This window comes from Tamandua tetradactyla, chromosome 7 (assembly GCF_023851605.1).
Source record: "Tamandua tetradactyla isolate mTamTet1 chromosome 7, mTamTet1.pri, whole genome shotgun sequence".
Classification (NCBI taxonomy): Eukaryota; Metazoa; Chordata; class Mammalia; order Pilosa; family Myrmecophagidae; genus Tamandua; species Tamandua tetradactyla.
In genome coordinates, this window is record NC_135333.1 from 61,604,151 (window position 1) to 61,620,538 (window position 16,388).

Sequence of the window (16,388 nt, forward strand, 5' to 3'; positions counted from 1 at the left end):
CATGTGAGCGTGTGAGCATGCGTGTGAGTGTGTAGAGAAGCACTGCAGGCAGATATAGTGTCAAACCCACTGACTGATGTGGCGGCTTTGATGCCCATGCCTCTTCCCGGCTGAGAACTGCCCCACGAGGGCCAGAGGGCAGGGGCTGCGGTGGGAGGCGGGCTTCTTCTGGCCTGAGCAAAGTGCCTAGCACAAAGAAGGGGCACTAATTCCTCCATTTTCAGGCTTGAGAGTGAGAAAGAAAGAAAGTGAAAGAAACAAGAGAGGAAAGAGACAGACGGAGCAGAGAGAGACAAAGAAAGGACAGAGTGCATTGCTCAGGTTGCATTACCTTAAGGATAATTTCTAACGTAAAGATACTAGTGAAGACATAGTCTGCATTGCCTAGGATCTGAAAAATAAGCACAATTGGATTAGTGGCTCTGAGAGTGACCCCGACACCAACAGGAGCAAATGTGTTAGCGACAGACGGTGGCAGAGAGCTGGTGCTGGCACGGGGGCGGGGGAAGAGGAGAAGAGAAGAGATGGTCATGGAGCTTTACCTTCAGAGCAATTTCAATGGTGAAAATGGTAGTAAAAACAATATCAAAATAAAACAGAATCTGCAAAGCAAAAAGAAACAGGGAGGGGATGGGAGAGGGTGGGGGAGGGAGGAAAGCAGGGTGGGAAGAGAGGTCAGTGGATGTTCACCAGAAAAGGAATCACACTTCAAAACCCAAATGAGGTTTTCCACATGGAGACAGATGGGAGCAAATTGGGATACAAGTGGCACATTACATGACATTGGATCCTGAAGCTGGGCTGGCCTCGGGCAGCTGAGGGCTCCAGACAAAGACCCCAGAAATGCTAGGGGGCTTCCAGGGCAGGCCTTGCATGGTACAGGGTCTGGGCAGCATGTGGCTTGATGCTTTTCTCATTAATGCGAGCACCACTGGGGTGCTTGTTAAAAGGACAGAGAGTGGGATTTGTATTTTTGCAGGAAAATACAAAATGCTGAGCTAACATTGGTGTGAACTTAGCTAGCTTCCTATGTTGGTGGGACTCTATACTGGTGTGCTTCCTTTGGGGCTTCGGACAGAATGTCTCCAGGTGAAGCTTAATCAGGTTGGGGAGAGGCTCCTGGGTTTTCTACTTCATTATTTTTCAGGCGATGGATCAGAGCTATGCTAACACTTGCTAGCCTTGGTGGGAAACCTCTGGCTTAAGCAGATTCCAGGAGCCATGAAGTGGCTTGGCATGGGTACGACTTTGGATAGGTGAGCTCCTCTCTCCATGCCCACCTGGCTGGAATCTTCCAAAGTTCTGAGGTTTCAGCATAGAGCCATGCCCTGTTATTTCTTACTCTAGCTTCTAATGTCATTCACCAGAGCCTTGGGTGGGTCTCCAAATTTTGTTTTCTACTCTGTAGAAGGTCACCGAGGTTGCCTTCTATATAAGATCAGTCTTATCAGCACCTAAAAGCCATTGCTCCCTCTCTCACTCCAATTAGGACTGGACAGAGTATATTGAGAGCAGGTCGGGGAGTTGGTGGCCACGGTCTGCTAGGTTTACATAGAACCAGACTTCCTGGGGGAACATCCATAGGGAAATTACAAAGTCCTGACCTTTGCTCAATGATTGGACCATTTATCCCAGAGGCATTTGGGTTCATGCACTTTTACTTGCTTCTGGCCCCAAGATTGGTTTCTAAAAAACCCTAATCTCTTTGAGGACAGGCTACTGTACATTAGGCTATGAGATTTGGAATTGGGCTCCCATTGAACACTAAGGTCAGCAATAGCAGTCCAGTCACATTCCCAGGAGGAAGGGGTGTGGGGACCAAAGGGGAAGGCGTACATGGTTCCTGAAGGAGGTGTGCTGGACGGGGTCCTCAGCAGCCAGGGAAATGCTGCTGAGCAGAATGAAGAAGAGGATCAGGTTGGTGAAGATTGTGTCGTTGACAATGCGGTGGCACTGGAGGCGAAACCTGCATGGGGAGAAGAAGAAAAAGGACAGGGGTGTGTCAGGAAAGATGAGGCCTCAGGAGCTATTCCCTTTGATGACTCTATCCACTTGCAAAAGGTGCTTAGTGGCCTCTTCAAACTGAAGTCTTGCTGCTGCTGGGTAATGGCAGCCACCACCACCACCGTTATGTACACTTTTATGAACTCTCATGGACTGGAAACCTTTGACATTTTGGAAGGTTACATCTGAGACCTTTGGGAATCTCTAAATTTTCCACTGCTATGACATTAACACCTGGCTTTGGGGGACTTATTTTATGCAGCATTAAAACAAATCACTTCATGAGATTGACTTTATATTTATGTGTGGGAAACAACAGCGCTATCTGAAGGTGTGGGTGCTGGGAAGCTGGCTGTGCCTACTCTCTGGCTAGGAGATTTGCTCCTGTGTTATAGTGTTGAGTTGTGTGATCCATTTCCATACCTCACCTCAGCATGATTACAAAGAGCCACACATGTGGACCTCTGGGGCACTCATTAACCATACTCCAACTGTTAGATCCTGAATGCCAAGGGAGTCTTCTGTATACTCTCATTTAATCTGTGTAACAGCCAAGAAGAGATGTATGGGCATCATCATCTTCATTTCACAGATTGAAACATGGAAGCCTAGGAAGGAGAGGGTTGCCCAGGAACACAGACTTAGGACTTGAAGCCAGAGTTCTTGTGGTCTTGTGGCTCACTAAGTGTGGTAAGGGACCTTCCTGCTGTGGATGCACCTAATCCTGGGAAGGACAAACTCTTTGAGAAAATTATTGTTTTATGAAATGTAGGGGAGATCTGTAAGGAACATCAGGCACAGAAACAAACAAATCCAGAAAAAATAACAACAGACCCAGTGAGCTGAGGTGTATGGTAAGCAACCAGGGCAGGCAGAATTGCCCGAAAATGGGTGTCAATAGCAACACTGCCATCAGGAAAGTGCCCTTCAGGCCAGTTTTGAGGTAGGGCAGGGGAGCTTGGGGAGCCACCTATGCTAGGAAAAAACCCTCATGGATATATGAAAGAAGCTTTCCCAGTGCCAATTTAGGTACACAGGATTCCCATCAATTAGGATGAAATAATGAGTTAAAAATAAAAAAAATCATCAAGCTCATACAAGAAGGCAAACTTCTAAGATGGGAAATCAGAAGAAAGAACAAACTAGTAATTTAGATCTCCAGAGACTGTAGATATTGGAAATATTAAATACAGAATACAGACAAATATATTTGAGAGATTTAATGAAATAAAGGGTTAAGTCACAAAGATGATGAATTAAAAATTATTAGATATGAACAGATGAATCTGGAAAACCAAGCAACAAATGTAACTGTCTGAAATGAAAAAATACAACTATTGACATAAAAAACTAGGTTTAGTGGTAACTTAGACAAAGTCAAAGAGAAAATTAAGAAATTGGAAAATATATTGGAAGAAATTACCCAGAATACAGAAAGAAAGATGAGGAGATGAAGGACAGTAAGGGACATTAAACAATAGGCAAGACAGAAGAAGACGATCTGATGACATATGTCCAATTGGAATTCCAGAAGGAAGGAGCAGAGAGAAGGAAGGAGAGGAAACAGAGCAATTAGAGTTGCAAATTTTCAAGAACTGAAGAAAACTACAAATCCACAGATTTCGTGTAACATATTTTAAGCAAGGTAAACATAAATAAATCTAAGTCTAGACACACAACAGGGGAACTGTACAACACTAAAAGCAAAGGAAGATTTTGTTAAAAGCTGCAGGAGAGAAAGGGCAGAATACTTACAAAGGAATGACAGAATGACATCTGACCTTACAGTAAAATCATATCTTTAACACTGAGGGACAAGATAGTCAACCTAAGAAACCACTTTTAAAGAATGAAAATGGAAACAATTATGGATAAAAAAAAGCAATTTATCACCAAGGAGCTAAAGGAACCTCTAAAGAATGTATTTCAGGAAGAAAGAAAATGATTGGAGAAGGGTGTGCTGAGATGCATGAAAAAGTGGTGAAGAAATAATGGTAAATTATATGTAAAAATCCAAATATATACTGTCCATATCATCATCATGATCATCAAAATATTTATTTTGCTCGGTTAAAAAGAAGGCAAGGGGGTGTATGGGTGGTTCAGTGGTAGAATGCTTGCCTTTCATGCAGGAGAACCCGGGTTCGAGTTCCAGACCATGCACCCCCAACCCCACCTCCCCCCCAAAAAAGAAGGCAAGGAAAAAAAATGAAGAAAGGTCTAAAATACTAATCAACAATAACATATAAGTCAGGAGAGGTTGAGAGGAGTTGAAATATTCTAAAGATGCTTCTATTTGCACAGAAGGGATTTAGGATACTGTTTAACTTTAGATTTCAAGTTAAATATACTTAGTAAAATATCAAGGGTAACCATCAAAAGAATAGAAATAAAGTTTAGAAGTTTCAAAAAAGTGGACAGAAAAATAAACTCAGGTTCCTGATTCAAGAATCTATTACTTTTCCCCCTAAACCAATGTCTGTTGACATAAACAGCAGGGAGTTGGAGGAGCATCCAAAAGTTCAGATAAAATACAGGCACCTGCTGAGCTGAGTCCCGCCTTCCCTAGCATTCGTGCACACCTGTTCGTGGAGCTAAAGATGAAAAACGCACTGGCTTCTGGCATGGGCACAGCTTTTTCCTTAAGATGCAGCTCAGAGAGGGGTCGTGGACGGGGGCCCACGGGCATCTCAGGCTCCTCCTCCTCCTCTTCTCCTGTAAGAAAAAATAAAGCATGATTCTAAATAACCCCATCATCACACTTATTTTTGCCACTAACCACCTACTTCCAAAAACCATCCTATTGGCAGGAATCAAGAAATCATTTGTATCTCAGAAAATGTAGGGTACCAGCCAAGACACTCTGCTCTATCCCTAAGCTGCTGGAGCTCATGTCTGTTAAAGAAAGACTTCCTTGGCAGTGCATGATCAGGGGGTTGTAAGTAGGGTGATACACTCATCCAGGTTTTCCCAGGACTGTCTCAATTTTAAAACAGAAATCCCCACATGCCAGGAAACCATGCAAACTAGGAAGTTTGGTTGCCCTAGTTGTAAGGCAACAGAACACTAGGCATTATTAGTCTATCTAGGGGCGTAGCTTAGCTGACTTCATGGGATACTTTCCAACAACTCATCCTTGAAGATCCCAGGAATTTAATAGCAACATTTGCCCCATTTCTGAAAACACAAAAAAATTCACATGCTCGAAGGATGATAGGATGATAATACTGACCATGATAGGCCTTTCATCTAAAGGTTGAGAATCCTGATACCAATTAAGGAAACCCCTTTGCTCTCCAAGCCAGTAGCCACATTTAATGTGGACCAAGGTCAAAAGCTTATTCTTTTGTTTGCAAACACATTGCCTATGGGAGGAAACCATCTATTCACCCTTTAAAAGTTGCTCTGTTCAAATGTATCTGAAAAAGTTTAGAAGGGGAAAGGTAATAGCATGGGGGGTTAGGGGCATGGACTCTGAAACCAGATGCCTTCATTCAAATCTTGGCTCTGCTTCTTTTTGGCTATGGACATTTTATCTAGTTTCTCTGTGCCTCAGTTTCCTCATCTATATGATGGGATAATAATAATAGTATGTGCTTGATGGGGAATTAAATCACATCCTCCACAAGAGAAACTTTTAGCTGTGGGTGTAAACTATTTATAGATAGGACCTTTGAAGATATTATTAGTTAAGGTGTCCCAAACTGTTAAGCATTATAGAAGTGTCCGCTCTTATTATTATTATTTCTTTCTTAGGAGAGACTCTAAACCCATAGTGAATGAAGGTGTGTCTTAATCCAGTATGGCTGAAGTCCTTGTAAGTAGAGGAAATTGGACCCAGAAGGAGAAGCACAGGGAGCAGGTAGAAGCTGGAAGTCAATGGAACCCATTTTTTCAGTTCGATCTTTGCCTGCAACTCTCCTCTCCCCTAACAAACCTTCCACTTGCATCAAGGTATTTTTAGAACACTCACTATATGCTTTCTTCCTCCTTCCTTCTCTTTCCCTTCTCCTCTAAGCAGAGGCACGAGCTATGAGGGCACCCACCCCAGCCCGTGTCTTTATCTGGCTTTCCCGAGTCACCTGGGCTCTAGGGTTCTAGGGAGTGACTTGCCCATAAACTCCCTGTAGCAGCGCCTTCTGCCTCCTTCATTCATCCCGCCCTTAGCACACTGGGACACCTGGATGCCTGATTTTAAATGTTTCTTATCTGTCTCCCTGTGTGCTGAAACCCCTGGGGAGAGTATTGGTAATACACAATGGCATCTATTTCTTGATGATGATCAAACTTTAACACCAATATTAGCTTTTTAAGGAAGGGGACTTGGCAAAAGAAGAGGGTCAAGGGGAACAAATCTTCTCCTGGCTGGAAAAAGATAGTTATGGAAAGTTTATTTTAGGGACCCTGCTATGTCTCTGCACTCTGGCTCTTCTTCTGGTTAAAATAAAGGCAGGTGGCAATTCCACCACTAAGTGTATACCCCAAAGAATTGAAGACAGGGACTTGGCTAATTGTTCACCAATGTTCACAGTGGCATTATCCACAATAGCCAAAAGGTGGAAACATCCCAGGTGATCATTGGCAGAAGAATGGATAAACAAAATGTGGTGTATTCATATAATGGAAAATTATTCATCTCTAAAAGGAATGGATTTTACATGGAACAACCCGGATGAACCTTAAGACATCATGTTGAGTGAAATGAGTCAGACACAAAAGGACAAATATTGCATGATTTCACTTACATGAAGTGTAAGTATATGTATAAGCCAATACATACAGACATAAGTGGATCACAGGCTACCGGGTACTGGTGGGGGTGAGAAAGGAGAGTTATCGCATAATGGATACAGAGTTTCTATTTTGGGTGATGGAGAAGTTTTGGCAATGGATGGTGGTGATGGTGGCACAATGGTGTGAATGTATTAATACCACCGAGTTATACATGTGCAAGTAGTGAAAATGAGAAATTCTGTGTTGTATATATGTTACCACAAAACTTTAAAAAATGAAAAAAAAAGTCAGGTGATGTAGAGAAAAAAATTGGCTGGCACAGAAAGTGGTTCTTTATAAAGCAAGGAGCACTTAGGGACCTTCTGCAGAAGGGTCAGCAGAATGTAGACATAAATCAGATTTCTTCTCTAGGGGAATTAGAGCTGACTGGCAAGGCAATTAATATTTTCAGCACAAAAGAGGCAGGAGATGAAAAATTACGTACAGGCCAAGGGTGGGAGCTTTTTGACATTCAAATCTTTGTATGTAAATTAAAGGCAAAGTCTTCTACTTAACACAGAACAAGTGAAACCAGAGTTGGCCTAAATGAGGATATTTACAAGGGAAATTTAATTGGGAAGGATCTTAAATTCCTGCTTAGGCCTCAACGATTCTTTTCAGATTTGCTCTAAATGATACACTTTCTCATTCATGGTAATTTGATAACAGGCAATTTAGGCTTACTTTAATCATTTATGCTTATAGAAAATCGTATTTACTGGCCTTGTACTTTTCTAAGTTTCCAATGAAGGATTTTGCGTGCTCTTTCCCCTGCATCAGCCTGCCTTACTGTTTATGAAGTTCTGCATCGATTTCCGTTTCTGGGGAGAATCAAGTCTGCTGGTGCACTCGGACACACACCAATCTCAGCCGAGAGCAGCTACTTGAATGCCTGACATGAACTTAAGAGAAAACTATTTCTGAAGGACAAACACAAATTTGTAAAGGGACAGAATATGACAGCATGTGACACTTAGCATGTATAAAAGAAGGAGGCTGATGGATCAGGAAAGATCAGGTGATGTTCATTTTAGAGTCTGGCAATTGAACACCCAGGACTTTCAATCTCAAATGCCAGTGGACTTGTTTGGGGGGGGGGGTCTTTATTTTCTCCCCTCTGCTGTTGGAGGTTGGGAATAAGTATGGTAGGGAGGATGCTGCCATGTTTTGGAGCCACTGCTTCTCAGCATGGCAGGTACAGTAGTCCAAAGCAAAGCCACGGCATAGCTAAAGGCTCCACCCTTGGTTAGTTACCTTTGTCCTCTACCCACTGGCCAATTTTCCCATTGGCGGTTGTGTTCATGGCCATATAAAAGAGAACCATTTGTAAACATCTAGTTCATACATTGAACCAGAGAGGTTGGGGACCCCAGGCAAACTGTGGTTCTTGGCCTCGAGGAGTTAACAGTTTTTAGTGAGGCCCTATAGATCAGTAGCCGCTAGGAGATAGGGCATGACTGATAAGGGCCAGGCATCCAGAGCTGAGCTGTGGCAGTGCAGGGAGAGAAGGTTGAGGACGTAAATCCTTCATTGGGGAGCCTCTTGATCAGCTCAATTGAAAACCGCAAGGATAGCCTCTTATTCTTCTTTCTCTCTCCCCGACATCTAATCCATTAATAACTGCAGTTGGCCCTACCTGCAAAATACACCCCCAAACTGACCATTTTTCCATATCTATCTCCACCCTCAATGCCTTTGGCCCAGCTGCCATAATGTATCACCTGGATGGCTGCAGCACTTTTCTAACTGTCCCCTCTGCCCGGTTCCATTCTTGCCCATCTACCGTCCTTTGTTCACGCAACAGCCAGAGAGAGTCTTCTAAAATGTCAGTGGGAATCAGATTATATTCCCTCCTACCTGGGAACCTCTGGTGGCTACCCACTGTCATTGGACCAAAGCCAAACCTTTCACATGACTTTTGAGGCCTGCCCCATCTATTCCTGCCTCTTCTCCCATCTTACCCCCAAGTCCTTTTTGGGATCCTCCACTGCCAAGAGCATTTTGCCTATGAGCAATGTAATTTCCTCCAATTTTCATAAGCCTCATTCCGTGGAATCGTTCAGGGGTCAGCCCCAAAGGTGGGGCCTCAGAGAGGCCACACAATCAAAGCAGCACCCATCCTACCCAATAACCCTCTAACATAATCCCAGGTTTCATAGATCTCTGCACTATCACTATCACAACCAGATGCTACCTTTCATGGTGGGTTGCTTTCTCATGTCTCCCACTGAGCTGTAGGCTCTGGAGAGCAGCCCCCTTCCCTTTCTTACCCTCAGATGTATCTCTGGTGCTACAGTGCTTGGCTCTCACTGGGAGCTTATTAAGTAGCTATTCAATGAATGAATATCTCCAAGGTTTCTTCCAACTCTGAGTGTCTGTGTAAAACAGTACATCCTGAAACAACTTTCTCCCTCTCCAATGTCCTGAATTCACCCCTGTCAAGACCTCAAGACCACTCTCCTCCATGAAGACTCCCAGACCCCACCAGCCCTCATGGCTCTCCTCTTCCTTGGACCCCTTGCAGAAAGGCATTCAGTACCGTACTGTACATTCTCTGGTGTTCACTATTTTTTTTTCATGTATATTTGTCAATTTGAAGCCCTTAAGGATGCTTAAGAATATCTGTATGGTCACTCCAGTTAATACTTTAAATAAAAGCAGAATTATCTCCTACTTATCTTGGCCCAGTACATTCCTTCCTGGGTGAGTGGCTGTTTCTAAAATGTGGTGTATATGAATCTGGGAGGTTAAAACCAACTGGTGAGCTTTTTGGTGTTAAACAGAAAGGGAAGAACCAAAAGGCCATCCTTGGCCTGCATGGTCCCTTTGCCTGAATTAGCCAAAGCCCCCCCTCTGGATGTTTGTGGCTATGCAAGGGTAAATGGCATGGCTAGCAGAGGGCAGGCTGGCTCTCAGCTCCCACTCAGCCCCTGGGCATGCGCCGCTGGGCACCAACTGGACAACCAAACCCAGCAGCCCTGAAAAGAAAAGTAAAGGCAAAGTGAGTGGCAAGAGGGCAAGAGTGAAGGGGTAGTTTGGGTTCAGAAGGATCCAGTGGCCCAGAGGCTGTAAATGAGGATGGGGTTGTGGTTGGGAGAGGGTTAATGGCAGATTGGACTCTTTGCCTTTCAAGGTTCAGAAGAAAGAAACAGGAGGGGAAAAGAGATAGAAAAGAACAGAGGCAACAGGCCCAGTGACCTTTGAAGGAGTCTTCAGGAACTTCTGCTGCACTGACACTAAGGGACCTAGGAGATGACATGCAGAGGCAGGGAGGGGAGGAAATGGGAGGGCAGGAAGAGCTGGAAAGCAGAAGCTGATTAAGCCTTTGAGGACCAGGCCCGGGGAGAGTAAAGAAGATGCCTTGTGCATAATAAAAAGCAAAGGTGTGAGCTCTCTATTTCTACCCCCCCTCCCCACTTTGTGATATTTCATTCTTTTAATGAACCAGGAGCAATCCTGCTGCCTGCAAATAGCAGCTTATGTCTTCCAGCTGGGACAGACACACAGTCACCCAGCTTTAAGAGCACACTGTCCTTGGGGCCTCCTGGGTGAGAAAACAGAAAATAGAGAGAATGAACCAAAGGGGGTTTTTGAGGGCTGGCTTAAAAGGTGGTGATGAAGGGGTGAGGGTAGGACAGCCTCAATTCTCTATGGACTAGAGGCCTCCAAACAGGTAGAGACATGACTGGCAAGGAGAGAAAGCAAGACCTGGTCCAGAGGAGGTCAGCGAGGGTGACCACATGATGGGGGAAAAGGACATACTCTAAAAAATCTGCAGAATTATCAGCAAAGTGTGAGCACAATTCTTTCTGTTTAAAAGCATAAACGTTGCATAAATCCTCAAAGCTGTCAGAAATAGTCATGCTGGGTCAACCCAGAGATATTTTTGATGGTCGACCAGTGTGACAGTATCTCCATTGGTCCGTTTTTTTTCTTGACCTTGTTTGATTTCATTAATGCAGCACAGAAGAGCAAACACATGAGGATATTTAGAATAATGAAATTTGAGATTATTCACATAGATGCAAGAGGAGTTCTTGCTACATTGTCATGTAGGATGAACAGGCTCAGGCTTCAGTCTGCTGCATGTGTGAAAGGACCCTCAACTCTAGAGCCCATCCTTGCTTCATGCTGCAGGCAAGGAGGGGTGTACTGGGGACCCTGGCCAGCTCAGGACAAGGTCTTTAGGGCCCAAAATCATTCATTTTATTGCTTTCTTTGTTTCTTTTTAAACTTCTTAAAATATATACAAATGTAGGGAGACTAGAATGGCAAACCTCTGTATATCCAGCTTCAACCACTATTTTGTCCACGTTGTTTCACCATCTCCCCTGTCCCCATATTTGTTGGTGTATTTTTTTAAGGAACTTTTAAACATCTTAGACTTAATCAATGCTTCAGCATTTTAGAAACAAAACCAGAAAAATATCCTTATTATATCAATAGAATGAATAAAAACTACTCAACATCATTTAGCTCCCTGTCCATGTTCAATTTTTTCCAATTATCTAAAAAAATTGTCATGTTCAAGTTCATTTGCTTATTCAGGATCAAGACAAGCTCTTTCCATTGCATATGTTGATACATATCTAATAAGTCTGTGAAAATCTATAATTGTTTCCATCCAGGAGGGTTTTTAAAACTTCAAAAGGCTCAGTGTCCACACATGGAAATACCCTTTCCGCTCTTCTTTCTTTCCAAACCCCAGGAAACCAAATCCTATTTTCCTTGCTGGGGTAGGGAGGGGACATGGAATGTCCACAGGGAGCCTATCTCCCAGGGACAACAAGAACCGCCGTTTGCAGACAGATGCATTGGAGAACAGGTGGAGGGAAAGTAAAAAAAAAAAAGCAGATTTTTCTACATCTTCACAAATGTAGATTTTCAGCCACCTAACTTGGTTACCAACCCAAATATAGCTTCAGTGACAGAGAGAAGGAAATGTCAGTAAAATCAGCCATCCTTTCTACCATCAAGTCCTAAGAGTGTTACTGACCCCAGGCTTGAAGTTGGTGATAATGCTTGTACTTCCAGGGAAAAGGAAGGCAAGCTATTACATCAGGTTTTCATAAACCAGGGGAAGGAGTCCTGGAAGAAGGTTTAAGGACCTCTGACATTAAAATCCTCTAAAGGAAGCTGGTTATCAATTTACATATCAGATAGAAGCATAAGAAGGAGAAGCTGATAAGAGCCCCCCCCCCTTTTTTTTAAATGAAGAGACCTGAAAGCATTCTGTAAAGCAATAAGTGAGACATCTGTGGTGGCAGCTGTCCTTGTGCTCAGCATTGCCTCCTGAGTAAGGGCAAGACAGATTTAGGATTTACTATTATTATTAAATGAGCATAATGTTGCAACATATGTTATACTAATCAATTATATAACTTTAATAACAATTTTACAATGTATGATATAATAAAATTTTAAATGCATCTGGAACCCAGCTTCCAAAGGACATGAAAACACTGCTCTGACAAGATCTTATTTAACCTTATATTATTACTATGAGCAAACCAGAAACAAAGTTCTCCAGATGATGAGTGAGAAATGCTTAAACACAGAAACAGGAAGATATTTAGCCATGGCAAGGCACTTAGGGAAACTGGAACCATCGATCCCTAGCATGTGGAGATTTTGAATTTGGAACTTTCCTACCCCCAACCTTCCATGCTCAGGGTCAGGCAGTGGGACCGACCTGTAGCTTCCGGGTTGGGGTAGGAGCTCTTATCTTCATTTTCATTGGGCTGGAGGTCATCCATGTTGATCTAGGCAGCCAAGGGGGAGAAGGAGGAAGAACCAGTTAGACATGTTCCATGACTTTAGAGGATTGGAGGAACCTTGAAATGCCATTATAGTAGCTGGCTGACTATTAACTCCAGAATATAACCTTGTCACTTTGCACATATACTTCAAGATGTCAGCAGAAGGCTGGGACTCAATTTCCATCAATCTATCTTCTTGTCATGGGCCCAGGACTCCTGCACCACCCCCACTGGCTTTCTTTCATTGAGTTCCTTTCCTTCATGCCTTTGACATGGATGTCTAGTCTGGGAAGACAGTGGCTCTCCTCCACTCAGCAATGACCCTCATAGCTCCTGGTAGGTAGTGGCTCCTCACCTTGGTGGTGGGTGGGGACTCTCCATCAGCTGTAATGGATTTCAGCTCAATTTTCTCCTCTTTGGTCTCCTCCACTACTGGCTTCTCCACCACCTCTTGTTTCTTCTCTGGGCTGGCAGTCCTTGCCGGTCAGCAGGAGAAAGAATACATGAATGTTTACTGAGTGATAGGGAACAGTGAAGAAGAAAACTACCCTATTGGGGGCCAGTGGGAGCAGATTCTCTGGGTTTATATCCACTTTCCTTTACAAGGGCATGCTATGTGTACAGCTCAATTGCAAATGCTATTGGGCTGATCCCTTGGGCACATGGCCACAGGAGGCACTGGCTGGCACTAAATTGGCTTCTCCATGCTCCTCAACTTTGGAGTCCAGTGTCCATCTAAATTAAAGAAACTCTGGGATCTCATTGAGCATTGGTTCCTGGAGGAACTCTGCTCAATGTCCAGCAGATGCCTGGCCTACAGCAGCCCCATCTAGACAATGATGGGCTTTAATGTTTTGCCTTCTTAGCACTGGAGATGGGCTGCAAGATATGAGTCACTTTTGAAGCTGGGTTTACATTTCCCCTCTGAGTTTCTGCCTTCTTCCTCTCCCCAACCTTTGCTGCCACCATCCACCATGGCCTTTCTTCTTAGAAGAAACCCCCCCCCCCAACTTCCCAGGCAGACAGGAAGATATAACACTTTTGCAGAATCTATGATCCACAATAATCCAATGTGGAGCAATGCCTAGGAATTAGGAGAGAGTCTAACTTACAGTAGGAAATTCCCACCCAGGCCCTTCTAGGAGGGATGACAAGCAGAAGCCAGGGGCTCAAGTATCTTCTTCTCGGCAATGGGAATGAATGGCCTTCCAGAACTAGAACCCTGTGGTCCTGGGCCTGGGTAAGCTTAGAAGGTTACCTGGCTAGCTTCTTCCTCTCCTTCTCTTCTTCCTCCTCCTTCTGGGCAGATGTGAGGCTCTCAGCATCAGCCAAGTTGTCCACGGCAATGGCCAAGAACACATTCAGTAGGATATCTGTTTGTGTCCATTCTTAAAGAAAATGACCCTTGGCCTTGGGGTATTTGGTGTGCACAGGGGGGCCGAGGGGGTGTCAGACATGCAGGGATCCAGTTTCCCAGCAGAGAGAGCTGGGCAGTGACTTACTTCGAGGGGACCAGTGCTTACTGGTGTCCCTCCTTCCTCCCCATCCCTCCCCCCAGGAGTTTTCTAAGGGGTTGAGACCATGCTAGCATGCTAGCTGGAGGGGGGTGTGAGGCAGCGAGCCCTGCCTTGCTCTTTAATTGCTCGGTCTCATTATTGGTTTCCCCACTGAGATGACAGGCTGTAACTAACATTATAAAGCACACTGTCTTAGAGAATGGTTTCTCTTAAGAGTGGTTCATTATAACTGGGCACTGAGAAGGCAGCCCGGTATCTCTGCCAATTCCTAACATGAGCCCATGCACACAAAGACCATTGGAGGGTATGGCTGGAACTGGCCAAAGCTTGTGGAATTCCTGGTTGAAGAGGTCTATTTGCCCTTCTCTCCCCTTCTGCCCACCTTGAACTGAAACACTGTGGTCAGAGAACTGCAAAATCATAGGAAGTAGGGCTGAAAGGGATCTTAAAGTTTGTTAAGTCTGACCTCTACTCTTCAGTCCCCAGATATTCATGCCATTTCACATAGAGGGAAACCAAAACCCAGGGAGGTGAAGGGCTTGTCCAAGGATGCAATTCAACATTGTACCATGGGCGGGGCTCAGTGGTAGGGACTTTGAACATTATCCCATTAAACCTCACAGAAATCCAATAAGTAGTAGGCATTATTATTCTGTTACCCCACTTGACAGATGCTAAGCAGAGAACCTCTAATTTGCCTTATGTCACCAGCTGGTTAAGACTTGAAACTGTCTGTTGGCTCCAATGTCTATGTTTTTGCATTACATTAAGCTAGGACTTAAGCTTGGTACCACCGAGTCGTGGGCCTGAGCTCTCTCTACTTTATAACCCAGCCTCTGGACATAGCCCACATGGGATCAGGGAGGAACTTCTGGGTCTCCTGGTGAGGTCTATAAAGCTGTACCCGTGACTAGTCCCAAGAAGCAGCTTCAAAACGAATGGGTACTGATAGAAAGGCAGGGAGGAGAGATGAAGGTCACTTCAAGGACGACGGCTTGGTCATCCTTAAGAAGCATCCAACCTCACAGCAGATGCAACAGCCCCAGAACAGCCAGGGATGCCATCCGTAGAGGCTGCATCCACCCCACGATCTATGTAAACGATTGCACGCGGCCCAACGCCAGGGGGCGTCGGTCACCTAGACTTACGACATGAATGCAACCTTGCAGCCCAAGCCAGTCTAGGAAGATGAATTTACATCCTCACCTATGGGGAATCTCCAGGCTCCCACCAACACCCACCTCCATGGCTAACGTGGCCTTGGCTGTTTTTCTCCCCTCGCTGGCCTCAGGACCCTGTGGATGGGTGACCACAGCGTTTAGCCCCAAGTTGGGACCTGCTGAGCACACCTGAGCATACCTAGTTGGCACTGCACAGCGGGTGAAGGAGGGTGGGGCAGCAGGGGTGCTGGTGGGGGAAGTAGCAAAGGATACAATTTCCACAGATGAAGAGGATGATGAAGTAAATACAGACTAACATCCCTGGAAAAGAGGGGCCGCCATAAGCCATGATCCCATCATACATCACCGAATTCCAGTCCTCCCCGGTCAGGATCTGAATGACACATTCCCACCAATAAGGGACACAGCGTTAGACCAACAGCAAACCCCAAAACTCCCCTGCCCCACTATGTTAACAAACACGTCCACAATTTCTTTTCCACTTCTTTCCCTCCGCCTAGTCCCCAATTCTCTTCCCCAGGGGCTCTGAGCTCCTTCACCCTCAAACCAAGTACATCACTGCCTGCTGCATGACTATTACTGAAGAGTGACCAAAAGGGCTTTCTGGTCCAAACATCTCCTGCCATCCTCATAGAGTGCATGAGATGACCACTGTCAGTCACTTCTTAAATTAAGGCATCAAGGGTCCCTTGACAAATATGCATATGCTCATTGGGAGAATAATACGCTAGACTGGTTTTCCCCCAACATTAGTCATTTGCATTCCATTTTCAAAAGTTTTGCAATATCCATACATTATTCAATTCTGTCTGTAAATCAATCTACTGTTACATGGGTGCTACTTACTTTAGCCTTGGCCTAAGCAAAAAAACCCAGGGTATCACAAATTTGATGGGCTAGTTCTATTTTTTAACTCAGGGCAAGCATGGCGAGTAGGAAAGACAGAGCTCCATTATGCTCCCCTCTCCCAACAAGAGCATTTCTGCTTGACTTTGCTAATAGCTACACTTTCATGTCAGAATTTATTCAGATAAAGGGCACCACGGCTAAGACAGTTTTTGCAATGGCTCGATTCAATTTCTTTTCTCAGTAGTCCATCCAACAGTAAGATTTCATGGGGGCTTGGAGGTTGGGGGAACAGTAGACAGAACTGA

The 16,388-nt window shown here is 44.6% G+C and overlaps 1 protein-coding gene across 2 annotated transcripts in view; it reads right to left on the bottom strand.

Moving 5' to 3' along the window:
* CACNA1C (calcium voltage-gated channel subunit alpha1 C) overlaps positions 1-16,388 on the bottom strand; it is a 739,906-nt gene that overhangs the window by 102,819 nt on the left and 620,699 nt on the right. Inside the window, exons 15-22 of one of the 2 annotated variants that reach the window (XM_077169590.1) lie at positions 15,487-15,607; positions 13,795-13,909; positions 12,892-13,012; positions 12,470-12,539; positions 4,587-4,719; positions 1,837-1,966; positions 543-602; positions 332-391 (exon numbers count right to left, since the gene is read on the bottom strand). In XM_077169590.1, the coding sequence (XP_077025705.1) occupies positions 332-391; positions 543-602; positions 1,837-1,966; positions 4,587-4,719; positions 12,470-12,539; positions 12,892-13,012; positions 13,795-13,909; positions 15,487-15,607 (810 nt within the window). The remainder of the gene's footprint in view (positions 1-331; positions 392-542; positions 603-1,836; positions 1,967-4,586; positions 4,720-12,469; positions 12,540-12,891; positions 13,013-13,794; positions 13,910-15,486; positions 15,608-16,388) is intronic. The other variant, XM_077169589.1, reaches the window with a different exon arrangement.